At 37.0% G+C, this 27911-nt stretch overlaps 3 protein-coding genes across 5 annotated transcripts in view; 2 read left to right on the plus strand and 1 right to left on the minus strand.

Moving 5' to 3' along the window:
* Positions 1–23171, plus strand: part of col22a1 (collagen, type XXII, alpha 1) — a 77570-nt gene extending 54399 nt beyond the window's left edge. Inside the window, exons 37-64 of the mRNA XM_066714569.1 lie at positions 124–177; positions 523–576; positions 1297–1401; positions 2173–2217; positions 3317–3394; positions 4345–4398; positions 5057–5101; positions 5302–5349; positions 7259–7372; positions 10689–10742; positions 11252–11305; positions 11427–11480; positions 11795–11848; positions 12309–12362; positions 12849–12902; positions 13392–13445; positions 13636–13680; positions 15636–15689; positions 15912–15965; positions 16337–16390; positions 16807–16878; positions 17541–17576; positions 17655–17699; positions 17940–18119; positions 18565–18631; positions 18945–19127; positions 19479–19556; positions 19935–23171. Coding sequence (XP_066570666.1) covers positions 124–177; positions 523–576; positions 1297–1401; positions 2173–2217; positions 3317–3394; positions 4345–4398; positions 5057–5101; positions 5302–5349; positions 7259–7372; positions 10689–10742; positions 11252–11305; positions 11427–11480; positions 11795–11848; positions 12309–12362; positions 12849–12902; positions 13392–13445; positions 13636–13680; positions 15636–15689; positions 15912–15965; positions 16337–16390; positions 16807–16878; positions 17541–17576; positions 17655–17699; positions 17940–18119; positions 18565–18631; positions 18945–19127; positions 19479–19556; positions 19935–20122 — 2031 coding nt within the window. The 3' untranslated portion in view covers positions 20123–23171. The remainder of the gene's footprint in view (positions 1–123; positions 178–522; positions 577–1296; positions 1402–2172; positions 2218–3316; positions 3395–4344; positions 4399–5056; positions 5102–5301; positions 5350–7258; positions 7373–10688; positions 10743–11251; positions 11306–11426; positions 11481–11794; positions 11849–12308; positions 12363–12848; positions 12903–13391; positions 13446–13635; positions 13681–15635; positions 15690–15911; positions 15966–16336; positions 16391–16806; positions 16879–17540; positions 17577–17654; positions 17700–17939; positions 18120–18564; positions 18632–18944; positions 19128–19478; positions 19557–19934) is intronic.
* Positions 23172–24632: 1461 nt separating this feature from the next.
* Positions 24633–26746, plus strand: LOC136760440 (uncharacterized). Its single transcript, XM_066715846.1, has one exon. It carries the CDS (start codon positions 24791–24793, stop codon positions 25571–25573), a length of 783 nt encoding a protein of 260 aa, XP_066571943.1. The 5' UTR covers positions 24633–24790; the 3' UTR covers positions 25574–26746.
* Positions 26395–27911, minus strand: part of col9a1c (collagen, type IX, alpha 1c) — a 36207-nt gene continuing 34690 nt past the window's right edge. For all 3 annotated transcript variants that reach the window (XM_066715844.1, XM_066715843.1, XM_066715845.1), the window contains 2 exons: positions 27529–27606; positions 26395–27299 (listed from right to left, as the gene is read on the minus strand). In XM_066715844.1, coding sequence (XP_066571941.1) covers positions 27097–27299; positions 27529–27606 — 281 coding nt within the window. In that variant the 3' untranslated portion in view covers positions 26395–27096. The remainder of the gene's footprint in view (positions 27300–27528; positions 27607–27911) is intronic.

Consider the following 27911-nt stretch of genomic DNA (forward strand, 5'->3'; position numbering starts at 1 on the left):
ATGGCGTTTCTTGTTCGCTCTCAGTCAGTTGAGTTTTAGGAAACCAGGAGATCAGCAAAAAATGATAGAGATGTTGTTTAAAATGAAATATAGTTTGAAATGTTTTTATTCCCACTTTTGTAGGGGCCACCAGGCTTAACAGGTCCTCCAGGTCTTCGTGGTTTACCAGGGAATGTGGTATGTTGGCTAATCAAAGATCGTTCATACGCACTGCATCATAGCTACAATGTGTTACAGTGAATATAACAGTTATGTGAACAATTAGATCAATAGAGTGTACTGCACTTTGTGGCATGTTTCTTTCTGTATGAGGCAAGATTAAACAAATATCTAGTTTGGGGGTTGCTCCTGTTAAGCAACTCATTATTAAAAACATGAAAAACAAAAAAATAAACTATAAAAAGTTTAATTATCAGTTTTCCTAGTTTATATATGTTTAAAAGGAAGGAAGCAAGAAGTGTTATATCACTATCGATTTTCATGTTTCAATAAATACCTTAATACTCCTTTTCTGTTGCATAGGGTGTACCAGGAAATCCTGGTCCAGCTGGTCTGGATGGTCTTCGAGGAGAAAAGGTAAGAGACAGGGAGCATCTGGAGTGGTTGTATGATGCAATGTGCCTAGAGATGCATACTGTGCCTTAATGTGTGTATGAAGTTGCTGACCACTTTTATAACAACTGCATTCTCTCATTGACATATTACGAGTCCCATTTCCCTTGCTTCTGTTTTTCGTATTATGCTATACTGAAATACTCAAGCAGTGTAAAAGCATTTCCCATTAAACTGTGAAAGCGATTTGATAATGACTTCACGGAGGTCTTCTCTATGATTTTAATAACTGTGTGATCATGCATGACTATTCACACTGAATGAAAGAAAGACAGACAGGTTTAAGTCTTAGACACGCAATAAATAATGGCAGAAACAAAAAATAATTGACTAAAGATGGGTTATATTTGCCACTGTGGTGCAATTGTTATGGCACAAGAAAGACCGTGGACATGTTGCTTATTTTCCTAATATAGAAATACAATTATATTTCTTGACTGATGACTTTCAGGAGGAAAAATGATGTTCATGTATCATTGCTGTATTATACCTGTGTTCCCTTTCATGAAGAAAAATAAAATACAATTGACTGAATCAGAGAAAAGACATTCAGTTCCCCCATTTGTGTTTAAAAGGATAGGACATCTGTAAGTGAAACAAATATGGACCAGCATACCAGCTGAATTAGGACGTGGTGTCATGGATTTTTTTTTAGCAAGGCACTGTAATGTTTGATTTTTCCAGGGAGAATCAGGCAAGGAAGGGCGACAGGGGCCCCCGGGTCCCCCTGGAGAGACAGGAGCTGCTGGAATTCCAGGGCTCCCAGGAAAGGGAAGGGATGGGCAGCCGGTAAGATAAAAGCACATCAATATACTCATAGTGGATACATTTTAGAGGAGTATTATAATTACTTGTTATCATCTCCTTGTGAAAAGGAAGACTTTGTAAATAATTGAACTTGAGTGAATCTAAGAATTCTCTTACCTAGGGACTTTTCAACAGCGCTGTCTTATATCTTGTTAATGTTACAGGCTATTTTTTTTTTTTTTTTGGTAAGGCATGAAGACATGGAGCAAAACACTGATCTGCATTCTCCTGACATTTTCTCTTTATTTATTATTAGCTTTCAGCGCCGAACATAGCAGCTTGAAATGATTGAAGTTCTGTAACCTATTTAAAAGTATTTGGTGTATTAGAAGTATGATGGATCTAAACTTTAATTACTTCAGAGGTTTGTGTAGGGTGCAGAAGGAATGCTGGATTAATACAATATTTATGAGCTTTAGAATTGCACCTATGTGAAGAAGCCGTTTCTGTTTTTCCGATGAAACCTCGAAGCCCGATGTTTGGAAAATGCTGAGGATGGCTCAAATGAAATGCTCTAATGAGGGTAATGATGGCATGTGCTGCAGGTGCCCTTGTTAAGACTCCCAGTCTTCAGATGGATACATAAGGCGTGTGCATGTGTGGGTTGCCACACTTCTGCTTTCAATTTGTATTCCAAAATTGTTTCCTGGAACACAAGGTCTGGGTCTTGTTTGGAAAACATTGCCTTAACCAGTCTGTATCATTTTTGCTGAGCAAGTGTTAATTCATTATTTTTGAATGCTGGAATTGTAGGGAGAACCTGGAGCGAAAGGTTTGCCAGGACCCCAGGGCCCTAAGGTGAGAGCATTACAACTCTGCATACCACAACAACAACATAAACAAAACCAGCAAAACATGAATAATTGGGACAATAGTAATCATAGGTGGCTTTTTAGCCATAAACAAAAGAAAATAAATCTAAATTCAGGAGAGCCGTTTCCCCTGGACTTATACTGAAGCTGCCTTCTGTGTCTATGAGTTAGTAGGCCACACCCTGCTTATATAGCCATAGGCATTGATTGGTCACATGGTCAGTAAACAATAAAACATTTCAAACAAAAGCTTTTTAAACAAATATATACTGTTAGATTAAATATAGTATGTATTAATTACACACACATAAGCACAATTCCAATGCATTTGAATTAAAATATATATATATAAAATACATGTTTTTAACCTAACATAATGCCAAAGTTTCATTCCCAAAAATATATAATATTTACCCATCCAAAATCAATCTGTCGCCAATCCTAACTACCAGATAAGGAAGATTAAGTGAAACCAAAGAGATCATATTATTTCTTATTATTTAACAAACATTTTAACACAATACAGTCCTCAGTGTTTGTGGCCTGCTTCTCAAATTCAGAGACAATGTGCCACATCCTATTTTCAGTGGGACATGCTGTAAAGACACACAACTAATGCATACAACAAGTGATTTGCAAGACACAATAATACATAAGTCCATATGGAAACTATAGAAGTGAACTTAATGGTTATAGAAAATTATATTCCAGCACCACAAGAAATATGAAAGTAAGGGCAATGTGCCTTATCTGTGAGAAATAATAATATTAGTTCCAATACTTTAATAAAGGCATTTGTTGTCACATGACTTTATGAAAAACATGCATTTTCCTATAGTATGTAGGTATCACATGGAAATTAAAGTTATTTTAAATTATGTGCTGCATAATATAAATTTAAGAAAGAACTAAAGTGTGTGTGGCAATTAAAATAAATCTTGAATCCCTAGTCTTTTTGGAAAACCCATTGTGTGTTACTGATATCATCCACTGACAATCACCAATCTCCTATTTTGACTTCCAGTTCTTTGATATTATTACATTGTGTACGCAACAAAGTTCACCATTTTGGTAATGTATTACAGGGTGAGACCGGGTTGCCAGGCTCACCGGGTCTACCTGGAGACAGAGGTCCAACTGGAATTGGACAGCCAGGACCACTGGTATTTTGTTACTCATTACTGTACTATCTGTAGTATCATGTAAAGCATGAGCATATTTTAACACAATGACCACAGTGATCTGTATATTTTTATTAGTCACAAACCATAGGGCTCCCTATTGGCCCAGACAGTAAAAACCTCCATTAAGTGCCTGTTGAGCCCTATAGGTTGAACAGCTCTACTTTGAATCTGGACTCCATCACAGCTGGTGAATTTAAAGTTGGTCTATTCTAGTTTCAGTGATGGCACTTGAAAGCCTGGATAATAATAATAATTACAGAATGTTACTGTTTTAGGGACCACATGGACCTAAAGGTGAACAAGGACCATCGGTAAGTAATGAGATTTTGAATGGTTTTGTAAATACATCTACAGTGTTTCATTCACCTAAGAAATACAAAGATGTATACGTATGGTATTATTCTAGTATGTCTTCATGAACTTCATATTCTCTTGGAGTAAACTATACTTATTATGAATTATTTACAGATGTTCATGAATTCAAATGACTAACCTTGTACAACTTTTCTGGGAAAGACAATAGAAAATGTATGTTAGGAAAGCTTTGATAAACAGAGCTTACTGCTGAATGCTCTACGAGATGGATTTTTGAAATAGTTCATGAACTCACCAAGAACTGAAGACTACCATACCCTTCTCTAATTTGTGGAGCTGAGTAAAATATGTTGCAAGATACATACTGCTTTCAATGCTTGATGCTATCTTTTGATCACTACTAATGAATATGCATTCTGATGTTTGCAATACTATGCCGTTTTTGAAATATCCGAGGTTTCAAAGTACATTTGATCTTATTATGTGGTTTTGTTTTCTGCTGTACATGTAATGGAAATGTAACTAAAAATACATGTTTAAGAATGTGTGCTCATTATAATATTTGATATATATATTTGTATGTGTTATATAAATTCAATATTGTATCCTTTCAGGGTATGAGAGGTCCACCAGGACTTACTGGTCCCCAGGGTCCACCAGGACATAATGTAAGCACAATCAAGTAAAATCTTAACAACAGTATTTAATTCCAAAAATGTTAACAGATTTGTGATGGTGTAAATATTTACAAAAATCTAGAAATCCAGATAAATCCAACAAAACCCAACGTGCAAGACATGCAAAAACACCTCAAAGTCTCAAAACATATTAAATATTTTCAGATTCCTGAAACATATTTCAATAAGAGGAATTTGAACCAAGTGAACATTCGTCTTCACATTGAGGTGCTTTTATCACTTCTCAGTTATGTCAATTTTATGTAACGACTAAACGTCTCAATAGGGAGATAACATGGAGCCTGATTATGAAAAAAATAATAATAATTGCATGCCGCCAACACAAAACATTGCAGCACCACTTCTGACTGTATTAAATGTAAAATATAAGGAGTTGCGAAGGGGAGACCAGCTTTGCTGGTGCAGCTTGTGAAAAGGTCATGCAACGAGAACGCTTTTCACATCCCAGACGCATTCTACTGTTCGTGTGTTTGTATTCTTTTTAAATGTATTTTTATGTTAGGATGGAAACTTTTGTTTACTATGAACACTTTAATGCATATAATAGTCTTGTTGGCCTGATGGTTGCAGCTCAGAATATTGCCAATTTGAAGCAGTGCTAATCAATGTTGTGTTTTCCCCTGAACAGGGTTTACCAGGAAGGCAGGGTGAAAGAGGTCCCTCTGGAGAGCCCGTATGTATTACTTTTCATTATGCTGTGAAAAGCCCACCTGATAACTAACAATTGTCTAAAAATGTCAGCAGGTTCGGTGTGATAATATTACTTCATCCCAGGTGCCTTGAAGTGAATATTGCAGGCCCTGAAACTATGATACAAGATATTCAGCCATGCGTACAAAAATAAGTACAGAGATTGTTATGTGTTTTCCACAGGGAAAAGCAGCTGATCTGTCCCAGAAAGATCTTTCAGCATTCCTTAAGGTGAGATTTTTTTTAATTTTTTATTTTTTTAATGTGAAGTATAGGATTTCAAAGACTGGAAGAGACAATAAAGATAATGTACTCCGGTGTTTGTGAAAGATCTGGAATTTATCCCACACAAAACAAATATCTGTCACTTCAAACTTGTCTCTCCCTCTTTAATGTAAACTTAATCTTCTACTAAAATGTATTCCAACCACTGTGTCAACATGTGCCATTTAATACAAATATTGCTGTGATATTTCAAGTTTAAAATCCTCAATTCATACCAGGATACATTTTTTAAAAATACAAAACACAGTTCTCACACTTTTAATTCAGAAATGTATTTCAGTGCAAAAAGAGACATTTAATGATAACCCATTCCATTAAGTAAGTTACCTGCCCTGGTTTAAAGCTGTACAACAGCCTGAACCCCAAACCTAGTCAACACCAAAAATTCAAGCAAGGCTCATGAAAATCTATACTCGATTTATTTAACTCAGTAGATAATCAATCCTAAGCTTAATGAAAGCCTAAGTTTACTGTGGACTCTAACCCTAACCCTAACCCGGACAGGGGCGATTCTAGGATTATGGGCCATGCTCCCTCGGCAGATTTATTTTTGTAAAACGGCTTTTAAAAACTCTGTTTGCAAGCTAAGATTTAAGCAAATTTCAAGGATAAGCTAGTCAATTCATGCAAATCCAGCAAAAATGTACTACCATATTTGTTACCATTTGCTAGACAATATAGACAAGTTCTCAACCCACCTCACCGCTAAAGGTGCTTCAATTTGGATACATCCCAGAGCATTTGTTCAGTGCGAGAGGGAATGGTATTAGTGAAAAAAATAGTGTCCCCTCAATATGCAAAAATCACTGGAATGCATCTTTAACACATCTTTAAGAAGCCCCTTTTAACCCATTAGCTAAAGTTACTGATCCACTGATAATTACTTGAGATAACCAGAGCTAGCTAGGTTTACCATATCTGAACTCAATAAATAGGACACTCCAAAAGGTGGGGGTGGCAGTAGGGGGCTGGAGGTGTAAACAATAAAGTGTTGTAACCTTGTAACTGTTGTAAATGCAAAAACATATGTGAACAAGAAGTTATAAGTGTAAAATTAAATCCCTGGACCCTTACGTAACATTATATACAGTGCAAATATATAAAAATATGTACAATTAAAAACAGCGCTTATTCGTTCAATACATGGTTGTATGGCAAAAAACAAATAGTCAGGAGGGAAATGCAAATGATACGTCAATCTAGGGTGCATTTTCACAATATGACCAGGTCATCAGGCTATATGGTTGTGTGTTCTTGCGCTGTGGTCACTGGACCCAGCTGTCACAGATCATTTGAACCAGCGAACCCAGTATGAGAGTCAGCTCTCGGTTCATGGTCGCGTAATGAGACGCATTATGTGGGGTCTTGACATATACTGCAGCAAAGTAAAATAAACTAAAATAAATGAGAAAAAAACATGACACTGTGTGTATACCTTGTGTATATATCTATATCTATATGCTGCTATATATGCTGCCTCACAGCGCCAGGGTCCTGGGTTCGGGTCCCCCACTCTGGGTGCCTGTCTGTGTGGAGTTTGCATGTTCTCCCCGTGTCCGCGTGGGTTTTCTCCAAGCACTCCAGTTTCCTCCCACCATCCAAAGACATGTGGGTTAGGTTAATTGGTCTCAATAAATTGCCCTGTGTGTGTTGCCCAGTGATGGACTGGTGTCCTGTCCTGGGTGTATTCCTGCCTTGCACCCTATGCCTGCTGGGATCGGCTCTGGTTTCCCCGCAACCCTCACCAGGATAAGTGTTTTTGAAAATGGATGGAAAGATTGTTTTTTACTATAAATCCTGTTAACACTTTGTACAGGATAGTTGTGCTTATTTTCTCCCTTTGATGGCCTTTCAGGATATGTGTACAGATTGCCCCCCAGGCCCCCCCGGTGTGCCAGGTATGCCAGGGTTTAAAGGAGATAAAGGACTTACAGGCCCCCCAGGAAAAGATGGCCGGGATGGGTACAAGGTAAACTTTTTATGCTTTTCAATCCCTGTAAACCCTTTTGTTTAAAAATGTTATGTTTTTAATATACAAGCATTTGTTTCTTTATTTGTTTTTGCTGTGTCCCAATTTATATTTATAAACAGTGCTTTCAGTCAGTATTTTGCAGAGCAGTTCTCTGTTCCTTAAAACAGGGGTTATCTTTTGCAAGGTTTCTTAATCCTGGTGACTGGAATTATTAACAGAGTTTATATATTTTCAACAAAATATATTTCAGATAGTAAACGACAATACTATAATTTCTTCTCCCCATATGATCTGTGGTTCTCAGCTTTTATTTTACAGCACTGTCTGAATTATGGGGGTAATCTCTGTGGATAAGATCAAGGGTATAATTTCTCTAATGAATAATTACAGCATCTCAAAGATTTCACAGTGAAAATTAGAACATAAAAACATAAGAAAGTTTTCAAAAACAAGAGGAGGCCATTCGACCCATCGTGCTCGTTTGGTGTCCATTAGTAACTAAGTGATCCAAGGATCCTATCCAGTCTTTTTTTAAATGTTTGCTGGGGAGTTTGTTCCAGATTGTGACGACTCTCTCCGTGTGAAGAAGTGTCTCCTGTTTTCTGTCTTGAATGCCTTGAAGCCCAATTTCCATTTGTGTCCCCGGGTTCATGTGTCCCTGCTGATCTGGAAAAGCTCCTCTGGTTTGATGTGGTTGATGCCTTTCATGATTTTGAAGACTTGAATTAAGTCCCCACGTAGTCTCCTCTGTTCCAGGGTGAAAAGGTTCAGTCCCTCACTCTCTCAGTAGGACTTTCCCTTCAGACCTGGAATAAGTCTGGTTGCTCTCCTCTGAACTGCCTCTAGAGCAGTGATATCTTTCTTGAAGTGTGGAGCCCAGAACTGCACACAGTATCCAGATGAGCTCTAACTAGTGCATTGTACAGTCTGAACATTACTGCCCTTGTTCTCAATTCTACACTTTTGACAATATACCCTAGCATTCTGTTTGCCTTTTTTATTGCTTCCCCACATTGTTTGGATGGAGAAAGTGAGGAGTCCACATAGACTCCTAGGTCTTTCACGTGCATTCCCCATAGTGTAATTATAGTGGACATTACTGTTACCTGCATGTAATACCTTGCAATTGTTCACATTGCATTTCATCTACCAGGTGTCGGCACACAACTGAATATTAACTAAGTCCCTTTGAATAACCTGTGCTGCCGAGATTGTATCTGCTGAGCCACCTATTTTATATGGAAGCCGAGGAGTGCAAAAGCTAAACAAACTTGTTAACAGGACATTGCAGCAACCAGAGAAGAGAAAGGGGTGGTAACATTTGAAACATCAGCAGCATCAGAAGAAGGCGTTGCTGCAACCAGGAGAGAGAAAGGGGGCGGTAACTTTGAAAAAACATCAGCACCCAGTGGAGAGAAAGGGATGGTAACATCTGAAACATGTCAACGGCATTAAAAATAACACCCACACATCCCAAAGAAAACAGCAGCGACATTTAGAAAATGCATGGCGGAAACAGGGTACTGTGGCTGAAATAGCTCAGGCGGAAATTGGATTCTGTGGCGGTAAAAGACATATTCCAAGACGCTCGCCTAGTTTCCCATTTTTGCCATTTTGATACATCGCTCTCTGTGTTTGTGGCCACTCTTTGCTATGTTTAGGGTTACCGTGGCTCCAGATTAATCGGAGGACGTGAGACCGAACCGCATTGACACTAAATTGAACTCATACCTTCAAGGTTTGCTTTTCTAAAATTGTAGACCATTGTTTTAGACTTGGTCCTTGTTTTTTGAAAGTATGCCTCAAGGCTAAACATATTGTGATCACAATTTGCCATTGGTTCTCTAACTAGTGTCCCTCTGACTCTGTCTTGGTCATTTGAAAAGATCAAGTCAATGCATGCGCTCTCTTTGGTTGGTTCCCTGACAAATTGAGTTAGAAAGCAGTCGTTTGCCATCTCAACCATTTCTATTTCTGCTTCTGTAGTCCCCACCGGGCTTTCCTAGTCTATGTTTGGGAAATTGAAATCCCCCATTATAACAGCCACATCCTTGCTACATGCAGTCCTGATTACACTGTACAATGCAACATCTTTCTGAATATCTGAGTTGGGTGGTCTGTAACACACTCCTACCACTAATCCTCCCGATCTTTTATTCAAAAGTTTAACCCACAAAGATTCTGTTTTGTTACTGGGATCTAATTTGAGTTCTTTTGCCTCAATGTCATTTTTGACATATAATGCTACCCTACCCCCTCTTCAATTTTGCCTGTCCCTAAACTGTGTTTATCCTTTGAAATTGTATTCATCCCCATCATTTTCTGTAAGCCATGTTTCCGTCACTCCTACAACATCATAGTCACACACCAGCACTGTGGCTTCTAGGTCTAACATCTTGTTCCTTATACTCCTGGCATTGAGGTACAAACATTTCAGGACTTTCCTACTAGCGGGTTCCCTTTGTTTTCTTTCCTTAGAGGAACATCTCCCATTGTCAGAGCTCCCTGCCCCTCTGGTCCCTAGTTTAAATGATTCTCAGTTACTCTGCACATACGCTCTTCCAATGCATTAGCCCCCCTTCTATTTAGATGAAGATTTGTCCAGTTTGTACAGGTCCCATCTATCCCAGAAAAAAGACCAATGCTCCATAAATCTAAACCCCTCTTCCCTACATCAAGATTTCAACCACGTGTTAAACTCTCTAGGGGCTGTGCGCGCGCTTTTCTGCGGTTACGACCTACTGTAACCCAGCAGTTCTCTACGCTGTCCTACTCTAAGGTCTCAGCTCTCCTACGGCTTTCTAATGGGCTAATTCTTCTCTTGACTTATTCTTCCATATCACTAATGCAGTGCAGATCGACAAGCTGAGCCTCGAGATCACGGACCTTGATCTCTAGGATTTCAACATGCTGACAGCGTTCACAAATGAAATCGCAATCATTCTGCAAACCTGACACTGTAGTGCCCACATGCTTTTAAATTTTGCAAGTTTTTTTATTTTATTTTGTATTTTGTTTGGGCTTGGTTTCTGTCCCCTGGTCAACTGCTTGACTTTTTTGTCACTGAGAAACAGCTCTTTCTCAACAGCAGCTTTAAGTACCCTTTTGTCTATCTGCCCCCCAATTCATACCTAACTGACTCCAACTGGATCCACCTGACACAATTCACTTAACTGAATTCCTGCTAGTCCTAGACTAAATTCCTGCTAGTCCTAGGCTAGTAGTATTGCAGTACTATTAGCTATGTGTATTGCTTTTTTAATGTCATGTGGACCAGTTCTTGTTTTTAAAGTAAGCTGGTCTCTAATTGCAGGGGGCAACTGGACCCCCAGGTCCCACTGGCCCTCCTGGGATGGATGGTGTGAAGGTAAGCTACGTTCATGGTGTGGTTTCATATTGAACAATGTGTCTCCTGGTCTTAACATGATGTATTTTTATACCATACAAATGTGTTTGGGGATTTTATTACATATTATTTTCCCCACAGATCAAAGCCTGATCTGATACTGCAAATTACATTATTCATAAATTCATGTTCCAGGAGAATATTCCCATGAGCCATTTTAATTATCCATCTGTCAATATTGGCTAAAAATAAACTGCCTGTAGTAATCTCATTCTTGGAATGAAATAGTTCATTTATTATATATATATATATATATATACTTACATAAATAAATATATTAAGATTCATGCATCTAAAACATATGTGTACCATCTTCATTTTTCATAATCTATCTTATTGTTCCAAAACAGAAAAATTCGGGTTGATATTATCATTATTGCTGATGGTAGTGTCTATGGTGGTGGTAATGATACAGAGTTTTTTTTAAGCTGTTGATCTTTAATAGTCACACTGGCTTGTTTCAACGACAGGGTGGAAAAGGGGAGCGTGGTTCTCCGGGTGAACCTGGGGAAAAAGGTGAAAAGGTAAACTATGATTAATTCAATTAATTACATTTGCAAGAACTGCAAGGCATGTACCACTGTATTTTTGGGATTATGTGTGATTCACAGCCTCACAGTCACATATGCTTTCTTTTTCATTCAGGGAATACCTGGAGCTCCTGGCTACCCTGGGGCTGCAGGATTACCAGGCCAACCTGTAAGTATCCGCTCCACAATTTACCCCTAGACTGACTGACAATAAAGCTGACATTGCTGCGGGTCTAAAATTATATACGTTTCACTTGAGAAGGAAATATGTTCACATATATCATTATCGAGGCTCATCTGCTTGCCAGAATTCAGTTACAGGATGGTATATAATTGAAATTTGATTAGAAATATATATTTATCTATATGTTATATGTGGTTTCAGGGTGAGTTTTAAAACCCAAAGAATAATATTACTTTAGAACCATCCAATTAAATCATCCTTTATATATATATATATATATATGTTGATGTTTCGCTTAGGGATCAGATGGCATCCCTGGATCTACAGGCCCACCAGGAGCTCCTGGGGAGAAGGTAAGAATATTTACAGGAGATGTTAAAACAAATACACAAGACAATAGTCTCAGTCATTGCATTAATTTAACAATAGTGCTCTGGACTAGGGCAAATGTTCTGTCTCTAATCACAGAAAAGCAGCAGTTGAGAGGTACTGTTTATCTTTTTTTAGTTGCATCTGTTTTGTGTCTGCTGACTTTATTGTATCTTTTCAGAAAGCTTTTATTTTTAATTAGAATTAATTGCTAAATATGAATGCGATCAATATTAATTAGATACCGTACTGCTTTAGGTGTCTGCTGTCTACTCAAACTCAAACACATATGCAAGACACCAAATACATTTTCCAAGGGGTGATCCAAATTTCAATTTTTAATTGTATTTTCAAATGCAGATTAAAACAGATGTTTCCTTATGTTAATGCCATGTGGTTTTAGTCATGGGTAAATTGTGGGCTAATACATTTTTTTTTTACAAGGGTAAAGAGGGTCTGAAAGGAATCCAGGGACCACCAGGGCTGCCTGGATTGATGGTAAGAAAATGCACATTTAAAAACAATTTATTTATATGCAAAACTCAGGCAACATCCATTACATTGATTATCAAAGGAATTGTATGAATGCAAGTATACAGTTTCTTAATTGTCTAATGATTTTGTTTAATAATAAAATATTGTTATGCAAATGTAGATGAGATTTAAAAAAAAAAACATCAGACTGTCTGTATTGCCTGTGTTTAATATTTTATATGTATTTTCAACTGCACGGGGCATGGATAAAGCTAATAGAAATGCGGAATATACAGTTTTCAGGTCCTTGAGAGACATCATTGCAAACATTGTAGTGCTTATAGGAATCCATTATATTGTATTTGTATATATGTATATGGATGCTTAGATTGATTTAAATGTGTGCAATGTTACTGATATTCAGGATAAGAATTTATCATGAATACAATCACTGCCACTGAAAATCTTAAAATTGCACGTGTTTAGATTTTATGCTTTTTTTCACTCAAGGGAATGGCAGGAAAGATTGGCAAAGATGGCAAGCAAGGGGAACCAGGAGAACCGGTATGGTATTTTCAGAGGCAAAGCGTTGCACTGTAAAGCTATGTCTCCTGGAGTTTCTGCCTCTCTTTATCTGTGTGATGTAATTCTGGGTAGTACATTTTCAACCTCAGCAGCACTGCAGACTCTTGTTGCTTAGAAACAAGTATCTTAAGCACATTTAGAAAGCTGCCCTAAATTATGTCACAAAGAATTCCTTGCAGAGCAAAAATAATAAAGCCAACAGGTCAACCATATCTGTCTGGTATTGTTCCCAAAATAGTTATACTGCAATCTGATGATTTGTTGATGATTTGTACTGGATTTTAAACAGGGTAAATCCTTTTTATTGTATCAAATCAGCATCTACTTTATTAATGCAATCTGACCAACTTTATGTGGACACGTCATGCATTTTTATGACAACAACTTATAACTTGTATGTGTTAACTATTTATCCACCTTTTAGTGAAGGGATTATTTAATGCGTGTGTGTGTGTGTTTTCATCACAGGGTAAACAGGGAGAGCCAGGACCACCTGGCAGGGATGGAATTCGAGGACTTCCTGTAAGTGCCATTGTTGTCTTTATCTGTTACTGTATATCTGCTGTTCATGCTTAAATGGAAGATATTTTTTTATTGATATATTGCTACCTATGATAGGATCTGAGATATATTCCTTAATAGTTTTTTTTGATGGAGCACTGACTTCATCTAAAGAACGAGATGTTATTTGACTTTTTCCTTTGACATTCAGGGCTTTAAGGGACACAGAGGAGAACCAGGCCCACCGGGACCCACCGTAAGTCATTTCAGCCTTCTCAGCATTATTGTATGAACTGAACATTCACTGAGGAAATGATACGATGACAGTGTTTTTGAAATTCTACAGCTTAATGAAAAAAGAAAATACATTCTATCTAGGTTTTGAATCCATTTATATCCGCTATGTTTTCTTTATTTCCGAACCTTTGAAAAACAATTCAGTATATGCCAATATATTCCAAGAGTTGAGCCATGCCCATTGCACTGAGGAGTATAAACGAGTCTCAATCAAGAAAATGAAACTTCTCTTAATATTTCTGGAGACCTATTTTTCAATGCAAAATTCTTAAAATAGTACACTACCGGTCAAAAGTTTTAGAACACCCCCATTTTTCTAGTTTGTATTGAAATTTAAGCAGTTCAAGTCCAGTGAATAAGCTGAAATGGTACACAGCGGTAAACTGCCAGAGGTTAAAACAATAAGTTTAGGTTACCAAAAACTGAAAAATAGTGTACATTTCAGAGTTATAGACTGTGTTACTACACCCTCTTAAGCATTATTTGTCAGTGTTATGCGCAGCTCCTGTGCATAGAAGTTACACTGTATTCCTACAATGTGCACATTGTTTGAAAGCTTATTCTCTTGACTACCAGATCGTTTCATTCTCAAACACATCCGATTTACAGTTTCCATGTCGCCCGTCGTCATTCAGACCCCGGGGGTAAACGCACAGTCTGCTCCGAGGGGAGCATTGATTGCTTTGCAGATAGGCTTGTTTTGTTCAGAAAAACCTAATGATTAATCCAGTATATATTATTTGATATTCTATCAAACATAGAAGTTCAGATCCAATTATGTAAAATCATATTAGTACACTGTAAACAGAGTTTTCCATCTTGACATTTTGAGCTCTCTACGGGTGGGTGTTGCTTCTACCAAAATGTGGATGGTCTTGTTTTGATCAGTAGACTGTCTGGTTGCAGAATATGTTATACTTGTCAATATTTTCTGAGATTTTGTATTCCTACTCAGATCAAGTATACCCCCACACCCCCATTTCAGAATTTTTCATATCAGAGAATGTTTCACATTGTTAGAAAGCTGAGAGTCTCATGGGATACCAAAAACTGGGCAAACAACCAACACAACAGTGAAAGTACAGATGGAAGTACATGGATTTGTCAGCTTAAGGGGTTAAACTTTGTTAAACAAAACGATTCCATGATTTGTTCTATGTTGTAATTTCAGAGTACATTAAGAACATAAGAATATAAGAAATTTAACAAATGAGAGGAGGCCATTCCACCCATCGTGCTCGTTTGGTGTCTGAGTGATCCAAGGATCCTATCCAGTCTATATTGAGACATTAAACTGCATAAATTTCAATTAAAAAAAAAAAAATTGAGGTGTTCTTAAATTTTTGACCAGTAGTGTATATATAAGGATAAAAACTGCCTTAGCTCTGGGATGGGATTATAGTAATATGTGGTACAGTAAGAATAAACAATAAATACACACTGTGCTTAAGGAGATTGTGGGCATTTAGCTTTCCCTGTATGTACTCAAAAGAACTTCAAGGTAGCACCTATTTAACAGTGTTATTTTCTCCTTCTGTATACAATTCGATTTTCATATGCCAGGTTGGATTATTTATCGTATATTGCAAAACATCGTATGAGTGTACGATTTTCACAAAATACTGAAAATACAGAAGACAATGAATAATGCATGACTCCATCCTACATTGATGCTGAAACACCTATGTACTCATTAACTGTGCAGATGGATTTAAGCTTCAATTCCTTAGATGGTCTGACTTCTCAAAATTGAATAAGTGAAAGTGAATGTGGGGAAGGTATTAAAATAAAAATGGTCTGGCAATCTTCATTGTCACCAAATGGACTGCTCATCGTTGATTGCAACATACATTAGTTTCCATATACCTCTTGATAACCAAGACCTAAACAGTTGCTACTATCATCTTTAATCAGGGTGAAGAAGGAAAGATGGGCTCACCAGGACGAGAGGGAAAACCCGGTAAAGATGTAAGTGATATTGACTTTATATTGAGCTTCTACACCAGAGTAATTTGCATTTTCAATTTCTGCACTTTAGGATACATTCTGATTGAAAATTACATTAGCCTACCTGGGAGCCTGTTCCACTGGGATGTTATCTGTTGGTCAAATTAGCATGGGTACATTCACAGTTACAGTATAGTTGTATAATGTTTTGTTCGTAAGCCTGTGCTATTTGCTGCTTTTCAGGGAGATCCTGGACGTCCAGGTGCAGAGGGCACCAGTGGGCCGAGAGGTGAACCGGTGAGAAAGATCTTGTTATTTAATGTGTGGTTTTGTGGATTCATTTGAGAAGAAACAATCAATTCTTCAAATAATATATATTTTTAGCTAGTCTTCTAGTTCTCACAACAAATATAAAAAGCACAGATATCTTGATGCTTGAAAAAAATCGTATTGAGCTGGTTGACGCTTTTTCAAGTATTTTTGTTGCTTTTGTCTAGTGTCTTAGCTTTAAAACTCATCTTCATCCTAGCCAACATGAATGTAACTGCATTTGTATCACTCTCTTTCTAAACTGTACATTACTAATATCCAAAGTAACATGCAGCACAATAAATACATTAATAAAATCCAATATAATGTTAACTAAGTAATCTTAATGTCTTCTTTAGGGTAAAAGTGGACCGCCTGGCCCATCAGGAAAATCAGGAGCTGTTGGGAATCCGGTAAATGGGAATTAAACCTATTCTCTAGATCTTGTTGCATGTCTTCTGTTGTTTCTCTTGATCGCATTGTTGAAATGTGGATTGGTGTACAGCATAGGGCATATGTTGTTTCATTTCTACAGTCAAATAATGTCTGCAAAACAGGAATCAGGAAAATCAGCGGAACAAACTATTACAGAAGCTTTGTACTGAGAAACATCTAACAAGACTCCCATATACTGGAGATCACAATATTTAACAAATGCTCTTATCAATTCCTTGGGCAGGTTTATGTTAATAATCTGTGTAGCAGTGTTACATTTCTTAGACAGCCACATAGAATCCTTTCAAACTATTCATTTGCATTAAATAATTAGCATATCAGTATGTTATATTAATTGACACAAAATGCAAATGTTCTTCAATCTCCAATTCAGGGGCCAAAGGGTAATAAAGGAGACAGTGGTACCCCTGGACTGCCTGGCTTTTCTGGCCCACGAGGACCTCCTGTAAGTACAGATTTATGACTCCAATTTAAGTTTTGTCTAAAAGCATTGTTTAGCTCAAAGTAAGTAGTATGGTATAATAAGGTTTCTACTAATTCTGTAAAACAAACCCATTTCATTACAAAAATACCCTGTGGACATACAGCGCCAAATCTTATGAGTAAGTCTGTGTTTTTTAAATAGATATGATGTCTTGGCTAATTCTGTTAGAATTCAAGTAGCTCAATACAGTAAATAAGTGAGTTTTATTAAGTTAAGCTGGGAATAAGATCCTACGCCTGCAAGATATCTAATAACAACATTTCTCAGTGGACCCAAAATAAACAACACACTTAACTGGGTAATGCTATAATTGCAGTGCTTAAGGGTCTTTCTTAATGATACAAAAGTATTAAAGAACAAAGATGATTTGTTTGTAAGAATAATTTAACCAGTGCTATTAGTGATGCAACACAGTCTGGTTATGAAGCTTGGAAGACTCAAATGAATTTTAAAAAGCAGCATATAACTTCTAATTTTATGTTGTATGTATTAATTTATTAATGTGATTTACCCTTGAGTGTCTTATTAACCATTGAAATATATTCAGGGTGGCAGGGCCTAGTGTGAAAGAGAAAGAAATTGAAAACTACATATATAAATATTTCTCTCTTGTTTCCATGTAGGGACCATCAGGTGAAATAGGCCAACCAGGAAAAGATGTAAGTATTCCTTTTTAAATGATTGATTAATGAATTGATTACTTACTCAGATACTGATCAAACACTGATTTTTTTCAGGGGCTACCAGGCACAGCAGGAGAACGTGGATCTAAAGGAGAAAGGGTAAGAGCAGATACGACAGTTAATATTTTAAAAACACCTGGTTATTAGAAGATTTCATTTTTTACAGTTACTAACTACTACTTAAAAAGTAAAAGTAAAAGAGACTTATTAAGTAAACAAATAACTCTTGCATAGAAACACAATAGATCTTTAGAGCCTCCATGCTTATTATTGCTGCCCAGCATTATACCTTTAGATTTATTGGGGACAGAAGATCATTTTGGCTGTTTTGTGATGTAGGGAGATCCTGGTATCAAAGGAGATAAAGGGCCGCCAGGTAGTAATGGTGTTCCCGGAGAGCCAGGAACTCCAGGGAGAAAGGGCCACACAGGGATGATGGGAATGACGGGACCACAAGGGGAGAGAGGGCCATCTGGTCTCCCAGGTCCTTCAGGACCGCCTGGGTTTCCAGGCCCCCGGGTGAGTATGCAATAACTTCCTCAAAACCATGAAAAGACTTTAGAATATTAGAACTGTATAAAACAACAACTATAGGCCACTCCGCCCATGATTGGTCGGTGAATTCCCATGGCTTCATTCATAAGACCCATTGAATATTGGATTTGGTTATCAGCAAGGCCAGACAGAATCTGCAGGTTTCAAGCTAATGGCTGTACATTTTGTTGATGTGCAATAAATTACAATATAAAATTAATGAATGCAGATTTTCCGCAGAATTTACAGAAAAGGTTTTGCAGAATTTTGACAGAATTCCCACAGAGCCCATCTGGGCCTAGTTATCAGTCAGTAGACACCAATGAAACGTGTCTGATGAATAATTAACTAGTAAGCATATAATGAACTTGCTAACTATTACAGATGATTGAATTAATCAAACTAACATTATTATGTGTCTGCATTACAGGGAGAGTCTACATCACTGGAGCAAATGCGAAGACTTATCCAAGAGGAGCTTGCAAAACAGTTAGATGGTAAGATTGTAATGTGTTTTACAAAATTGTATTGTCAATTAAATTTGTTTGTGGAAAGATAGTTAGATTATACATTAGAATACAGGGCTGTACTATACAACTTAACAGTTGGCACGAAAATATATAGAATAGTTATAACCATTATAACAGAAGGCAACCCTAAATATACTTCCATCCACCTTGTTTTTGGTTTATATGAAAGTATTAGCATAAATCTAATTCCTGAACAAAACAGTGCCGATTTCCCCCCCAGACAAAGCAGAAGTGTTTTCCATTTAATAATGTTCATACTGTGTATTTTTTGTATCTACAGCCAAAATGGCGTATCTCATGGCTCAGTTACAGCCAACCCATGTGAAGCCCACTACTGGCCGGCCAGGACCTCCTGGGCCTCCAGGTAAAGATGGTCTTCCAGGACGAGGTGGTCCCCCAGGAGAGCCTGGTAGCCCTGGGCAGAGTGGAGGAGAAGGGCCCCGAGGACCAATGGGTCCAAAAGGTTTGTGTCTTCATTCCTGGGATATTCCACACTAAGGGTTTTCTACCTTGTATCTTCCTGTTCTGTTTGGTTTAGTTTAGCTATCGCATGCAGTGGTGATGCAGTGAAGCTGTCTTTTATAATTGATTTCAGATTAATATAATTATTCAATTATTTTTTAATGTATATAACGGAGAGAGATCCCTGTCTCTAATAGTCTTCTATCTATCAGATATCTCAATTATATAAATTATGTCCTAAGGTGAATAGTGAAAACCCCTGCTCTACAGAACAGATCTGAAAATTCAAATGTTAATATTAATAACAATATTATTAAAATATTCCTGCTATTTCCTTCTTTGTAACTCCCAGGTGAAAGAGGAGCAAAGGGTGAAAGAGGTGAAACTGGCATTGGGCAGAGAGGAGAGATTGGTCCACCTGGTCCTTCAGGTATTGTGCCTGCTTTTTTACGGGGTTTGCTTGGGTTTCTTTACAATCGATGTACATACGTAGCTTGAATATGTTGGCTTAACTGGTATGTCTTGATTGAACTTCCATTAAAATGGTTCTGCACACTGATCGAGTGTTCTACTTTTTATAAATTTACTATGGAGTAGGTGATTTTCATACAAATTGATAATATGTTGTCTTTTTAACTCACAATGGTGAAGATGATTATTTTATTCATAGCCAATTTAAAAGACAATGAGAACAAAAGCACTAATTATACTTGAAACAATTACAGGTGTATTTTTACAGACAGCTGGGGTTAAATGGCTCAATCCACAAGTCATATATTTTCAATGATTTCTGTTTTCTGTTGTGTAGGTTCAACAGGAGCCCCTGGTTATGGGAAAGATGGGATGCCAGGGATCTCAGGCCCCCAGGGAGAACCAGGGAACCCTGGGCCACATGGTCCCCCAGGCCCCCCAGGCCCCAGTGGGCAGTGCGACCCCTCTCAGTGTGCTTACTATGCAAGTCTGGCTGCCAGGCCCCCCAACGTCAAGGGGCCTTAAAACAGCAAAAACTGTTGAGAGAGGTGCTATTTATGAACTGAGAACTATTCTGTTTTTTACATGGCCTCATTTTTGGGGTTACAAGCAATGGTTTGCTGCCAGTCAGATTTTTTTGTCTTCATTGTCAGGGATTATTAATATAGGGATACAAATATAACAGTGTTGTTGTGTTAAAGAGGCAGCAGAGTTTTAGGAGAACGGTCTTTGCTGTCTCAAATCGATGTCATAACTAATTGAAACTACCACCTCTTAGTTCTTAGTTTTCTCTGTTCCTACACAGGGATATTCTGAACTTTAGAATGAAATGAGGTCACCAACAAGTGGGGTGTAGAATGGGTTTAAGTTTTAGATGAAGATACTGTGTTTCCTCTTGGACAATGGGCGGAATGCTTTTGTTTGTGGTAAGACAACTGGGAGTGGGAAAAAATAGATAGTGATCTCTACATTTTATATGGAATCTTGAATCCAGTTTGTTTTAAAATGTTTATACTGAGATGCTTACCTTAAAATATGGAAAGTGCAAATATTCATTTAAAAAAAAAAAAAAAGGTTTTTTATCATTAACAACACTTTTTACTTCCTTTTTCAGTGGAATATTTTTTCAAATCTTCATACAAAAACAGAGGGTTTTCATTATCAGACATACAGCAGTGGTAAAAACTAGTTAAGAGGACTGAAATACATTCTTCAGGAAAAAAACTCTTTAGATATTTTTACATTAAAGAATCAGTTTATATAGTCTGTATATTTTACTTTATTTGATTTCTTAGTTGTTGCATGTCTTATTACAGTCTTTGAATTGATAATGTTCTTCTTCCTACTTTTTTATTTTTTGTTTTACTTATGTAAGTGGTATTAGTAACGTCTCAGTTCCTTAGCATGGCAAATCGTTTAAACAGTAGCAGTGATTATAATACATTAAAGTCTTCTCTACTAATTTGTTATGAATTTCAAAGGAATACCATAGGAGTAAAGTATCACATGCATGTCTTCAGAGCTCTGATGTTGATCAGATAGTTTAGAGTTATTGATCAGTCTCACAAAAGACCATACAATGTTTACATGCTCTTCTTGTGGTATTCAGAGGGAATTCATTATGATTTGAGGATAACTGAAAGTTGACAGAATTGCAGAACAAATACGTATAAGATATGCAACATGTTAGAAATAAAATAATTGAAACATGCACGATTACATCAACTTTATCTCTTTGCGGACTAATCTCTGTAATTTAAGGTAGTACTGGATATGTTTGATTTGAAGTTGTGATGGAAATGTTACTCTCCATTTACCAATGAATGATGCCTCCACCATTGCACAAGTAGTACAAATGATCTATGAAATAATATTTTGAAGTGTATGAAGCTTTTAACAAAATTATTAATTTGCAATCAGACACACACACACACAAACACACACAATCAACGCATATCATTAAGCTAAAATGAATTGCTACTCTGACTTCTTTGTAATAATTATCATCATCTTCAAATTTCTTTTTTTCCCTCTCTCTGAAGACAGGATCAGTACAGGACTAAATTTGGCACTAATGGATTACCTCTATTATATGTACTGTCCAACGTTAATAATGCAATTCCTTTGGTAATAGGCATTTTGTGTGATACATTTTGAGAAGAAACATGATTTAGTTTATCATACTAATTTAGGCAACTTGTTAAAGAGACAAAAGGCCAATGTAAAGTTTTCAGACTTGTACAAAGTAAAACTTTTAGATTGCTAGCCTACCATTTTAGTTGGTTAGTGGCATAAGAAAATTATGGGCTGGGGTTGATATTTAACAGGTACAATATAATAAAAAGCATTTTCAAGTGTATTCAATATTTTCCCATTTCATGTTATACATCAATAAACATTTAATGCTAAAAAGAATGAAAGAAAAATATATGTAATAATTATTATAAAAAGTAAAGTTAAAAATAGGGTGACAAATGCCTTTACAACAGTGTGAGAAGCCATGGAGCATTCATTGCTTTGAGCACCGCCTTAAATGGCTTTAATGTTTTGTACTGAAAGAATTGGGTGCTTTTATAAATCCTTGGTTAACAAAACAAGAGAAAATAAACTTTAAAGATATACAAATAAAACATTAAAAATCAGGTGAGACACCTGCTTATCATTTATTAAAGTATTTTCCTAATACATTTTTTTTCATTATTTAAAATTCATAAAGGTATGCCTAGTTGTAATCTTTAGACTTAGATAGTTTGAAGTAAGTGTCTTTTGTTTTAGTTATTGTTATTTCTGAGAAGCTTGGTGCAGTCCCTTGTGGATTAATCTAAAGCTTAACAAAACCTGCACCAGCTTTGACTCCAGAGTGAATCTGTAATAATTCAGATGAGAGTATTACATTAATCTTTTGTACCACAAGAGCAATTTAAAAAAACAGTCTCCTTCAAAATTAGGGTAACCTTCTTTTGTGCATGAATTTATAAATGTAGAGCTTGGTGTTTACACAGCAATTTGGAAGTTGACACTTACCTACCAACTTACTCCCCACAGCATCCTTACAATTGCCTGAATTTAAAGATGTACAAATGCATTACACTACACTGTGTTGCTGGTATTCAAACAGTACAGTAAATTGGTCTCTTAAAAGCATTTTAGTGAAGACTGAAAAGACTACACAATACTACTACTACTACTACACAATAATTAAACAGTTTGCCTCTCTAATAGTATTCACAATTCTGTAAAGCACTCCTGTTTCTATATATTATAATGGTGCTAATTTTGAATGTTTTTTTTATTTTATTTTATTTTTATTTTAGTTTGGCATTTTTTTATGTGTAACATTTTCTTGGCTATGCATTTTAATTTGCTATTCCCGTTTGAATTATGTTTTTTTGTTAAATTATTTTAAAGGATTATTCTGTATGCTGTTTTGAAACCTATTTTAAACTTTACATACGAAACCTTACTTGTTCATAATGATAGAATGGTGCTAATTTCCTTCAAATTATGTTCCTGTTATATTTAAAAAGGCATATACTGTAATAAAGTTTGGAGCAGGTTCATTTTATAGAACAAACATTGTTTAATCCCTTATTTTGTGTGAAAAAACTGATGGATTTTTAAGAATGTATATTTTTCTTTACATAAACAAAGGAATATGCATTAGTTTCTGGAAAAGTCTATCTCCTGGCACCTCATAAAAATAGCCACCGACTGAGACTTACTAATCATAAGACATATTTGGGGCATTCTAAGTGTGTATATACAGGACATCCAGTATAGATATATCCATAAATAAGAGAATACAATATGTTAAAAAAAGAAAGAAATTTAATAATTGGTAACACCTTCAAATAATGGCTGACAGTCCACAATGAATATTTTGTCTGAGTATCACAGGAATAACATCTGAATAAATTAGCACTTACTATGAGTTCTAGATAGATTCTTCAAATTATGACCATTGATACCATTCAAATGAGAACAGTTTAGGAAATATGTAAAGTGAATAGATGAGTATTGATTTGACTCAACCTCATATATTCATAGGGGTCTGATGAAAGACTTCACTGCACTTCCTGGTAGATGTTGTTATTTAGACCGTCATTAGACCCATAACCTCCAGGGTCTAATACAATATCAGTTAAAATCTAGTTGTATGACACTTAACATTTTTATGTCCATTTCCACTTCATTCACTTATCATTACATGCAAAATATCTAATTACAAATGTGAATAGTTTTCTTTCGTGTGTGTTTCAGGCAGCTCTATGATGTGGTTATATTTTTTGTCTTATCAATCAATTTTTATTTACTACAGTCCCCTTTACAAAGGCCCTTAATTAATGAAAACATGAATATATTGTAATGAACTCGCCTTTTGAGGTCGGTAACAAAGGTTTTAAACAAAACTGAGGCTTTATTAAGCACACTGGGAGGCAAATCCACTTTCCCTCCTTTCCGTTTCTTAGTCGCACAGCTCTCAGGTGTTCACTCAATCATGCTCCTACTACTACTCCCCGAGCTGCACGTCACTACGCCCTAATATAACCCCCCCAGGTCATGTGACTCCCATGCCTGAATTGCCGCTCTCCGGCTATACCATCCCGGAGACGGGGGAAGCCACACACTCCTTCTACCCCATAAACATCCCTCCCTAATCCAATACAAGAATACCCTATACACACACGCACACACACACAGGATCCCCGAACTGACCTGCCCACCCTCCATACACACTTTTACAACCCTTAGACTGCCCTACTGGCACACACACACACACACACACACACACACACACACACGCACACACATACACACACACAGACACCCGCCAGGATCGCTACAATATCAATAGATTTCTCAACAAAACATATAGTTCAATGTGCTGACCTATGTTTCAGGGTGGCTAAGCAAAATATACTCATAGCTCATGTTTGTCTAGTAAATAATCTTGAACTGGCCAACGGGTGGTTTGTTTATATCCCTTCTGGTAGCTAAGTAACCTGGAGTCGCTATGCAAACTTTCACATACAGCAGCAGTGGAGACAAAAAGGTCTACAGAAAGGCATTCACACAACTTGCTTTCAGTCTAAAAAACTTTTATTCCCTTTCCACTGCCGTGACACAGTAGGGGAAAGATGTGTTCAATTCTGTAAAGCACTTTCAAAGGCAGGGAGTATTAAAAGCGGTAAGATGAAATCCTCTCAGTCTCTCCTGTCACTCATCTCAAGCAGGGACAATTTTTGGAAATACAGGATGGAACGGGACCCTGAGGAGGGAGGCAAGAGGAGGCTGAAATTGCAAGGCAAAGAACTACTATCTGTTCCTTTGGAGATCTTTGATTTAGAGGAACTGCAGGTCTTGGAGATGAGTCCAGAGAGAGAGAGCTGCCTCACTTACAGAATGGATTTGGTTCCTAGAGAAATCGGACAGCTAAGGAACCTGTCTGTTCTTAACTTAGATACCAATGAGCTCAGAAGCATTCCAGTTGAGATCGGAGACCTGCAAAACCTCGAGAGGCTTACTCTCAGCAATAACTATCTGAGTGCATTACCTGAGGAGATTGGGCAGTTGCGAAAGCTAACCAGTCTGCATCTCGCCAACAACTCATTTCGAGAGCTGCCAGTGCAGATCTGCCTCCTTAGGAAACTTGTGTTTTTGGATGTCACTGACAACAAGGTTAAGAAGATCCCTGAGCGCATTGAAGACTTAACACAGCTGGAGACCCTTCTGCTCTTCTTCAACAGGTTGGAAAGCCTGCCTGAGAGTTTCTGTAATCTGAGGAGTCTTCGTACTCTGTGGTTGGGAAGAAACAGGCTGAAAGCCCTCCCTGTCAACTTTGGAAACCTAGTGAACTTGGAGTGGGGGCACAATCAGTGTTCTTCAAACTTTGATGAGAACCCTCTGGAAAGGCCTCCCACAGAGATATGCAAAGGAGGTCCTAAAGAAATTGAGCTTTATTTTGCAACTGGGTGAAATAGCGATAGCTCTTAGAAAATTGAAATTAAAATATTTTTAAAACAAGGAAAACAGAGGGACATTCCTTTTTAAAAACTAGATTATGCATGCTACTGCTCTAATGTTTAACAGTGTTTTTAAGAAATGTCTAGTGGAATTATGTTGGTACTATATAATTATGATAAAGAGTCCAGCAGAATTGTATGCAGTATGAAATATCTACACTGTAGTGAGGAGTTGCTTACGGTCAGTCACACTGCCTTATTTACAACCTTACAGCTGTAGATATTAAATAATGAATTGCATTGAATGTATTACAGATAACTTTAATAAGCTGTAACATTTTAAGAATGACATGAAGAAGGACTAATATATTTTTCATGAAGTCAATTAAGTATCTGATTTTTTCAATGTTTTAATACAGCTGTCATGCAAAATGAGACTTGTAGTTGGAGTTAAATAAGTATATTGTCCTTCCTGCTTGGTCTTAATCTTAATCAAATGCTACAATTTACATTTAGTTAGATTTAAGATGCATTCGAATGATGATCTAAGGCCAGCTCTCTTTGTCACTCATTTGAGTTACAATTTCTTCTCCTCTCACCCGATTTGCATTGGATTCATTAGCAATTAATAATCATTAAGAAACACACACACACACACACGTTTGTAAATTCCTTTCCATACTTCAATGCACAGTTTAATAGCTGATAGCAAAGAACAAGGGATAGAAGTTTCTTTCATTAAGTTTGGGAAGATCATGGAAAACCTTGATTTATTATACAAATAAGTGAAACCATTGATAGACTGATGCCCTTTTAAATAATGAATAAGACCCATTAAGCTTAATCTTTATTAACCATTGAATTTGTTGTAATGTAATACTTAAAACAATAGCATGCACAGTGCATGAACAAAACAGGAATACAATGGAACCATTACTTAAGATTTATTTTTCTCTTTCAGGAATTATGTGAATGAATTGTTATGATGGTCTTGTGTATTGGGTGATGTATTTGCACCCATGCTACACTAGTGTCAGTGTCCAACATACAATGGTATGAGGTTTCAAACGTAGGGCTGTTTCTCATTAGAGATTCACATTATGGATATTTAATAAATTGTAGCTTTTAGTAATAGCAATTCTTGTTTGCAGTTTTCCAGGTCAAATAAAACTGAATGTCAATGCTCTGTATGTGCTCATCAGTTGTAGCCCTGGTGCTCTGAAATGGTCATGAGAAATCTGAACCCTCTAAAATCTCTGTATTCACTGTTCTTTGAATAACTTTGAATGTATAATTGATTTGGACACATGAACATGTATGTGGGTAACATGCAGCTTCATTCATACAAACATAAGGCAACATTGAAAGTTGAAATCTGAAAGCTCGAGGATCTGCAAGCTGACGTGTCCTCACTAGTTTTCAGAAGACACAAGACGCTTGAGGTCTCTTCAAGTGTATCTTTGATATGACCCCGGCTTATTGGTGTGTTTTGTTTTGATTTCCCTATTTTAACTTATTTGAAAAAGTAATTTCTCTTCATGGGCCTTTCATACTGGAGGATTTCTTCCCGGTCACAGGCATGAACATCGGTGGAGGTCCCATGCAGTTTGAGGGATCGCACAACCCCGGAGGACCTCTTGGGCCTCGAGAGCCAGGGATACCCGGATCCCCCGGATTGCCTTGCTCGCCTCTAGCCCCATCCCGGCCATTTTTCCCAATGCCAGGAATCCCAGGCTCCCCTGAAATGGACGACATGTCATATAAACAATAAACAGAATCCAAAATAAGATTTGTTATGAAGATAACATTGTGGCTATATGGCTAAATATAGTGTTTTAAACATATATTATACTACATTTATATCCATCTGGAAACAATGTGTAATCTCAATATATATACATGTTTGGTGAATAGAGAACAGCACACTCCTGGCCTTCTGATTGAATATTCTGCTGCTCAGAACAGTACCTGCAGGGCCTGGCTGTCCTTGACCCCCACGGACCCCAACTCCAATGTCTCCCTTTTCTCCTTTTCCCCCAACTTCTCCTGAAGTGAAAAAATAAATAAAATCAACAGTTTGGAAACTTTGACATCAATACTGCACTTTCAGGTATTTCATGGTTAATAGTTAGGCACAGGTAATGATTTAGTTATCTGATATGCATGGGACATCTAGTATGTATGGGATTTCAAGAAGATGAATGCTTCATACCGATGTTATTTGTGCCAAAACTGTTAATGTATCAGTTCATCACTTGTGAATGAATTTAATATTTTTTTTTATTAATTCTGTGCATGCAGTATTTACTTGTACTTAAATCAAATATTTTGTGGTTGTTCATTCATACATT

This window comes from Amia ocellicauda, chromosome 10 (assembly GCF_036373705.1).
Source record: "Amia ocellicauda isolate fAmiCal2 chromosome 10, fAmiCal2.hap1, whole genome shotgun sequence".
Taxonomy (NCBI): Eukaryota; Metazoa; Chordata; class Actinopteri; order Amiiformes; family Amiidae; genus Amia; species Amia ocellicauda.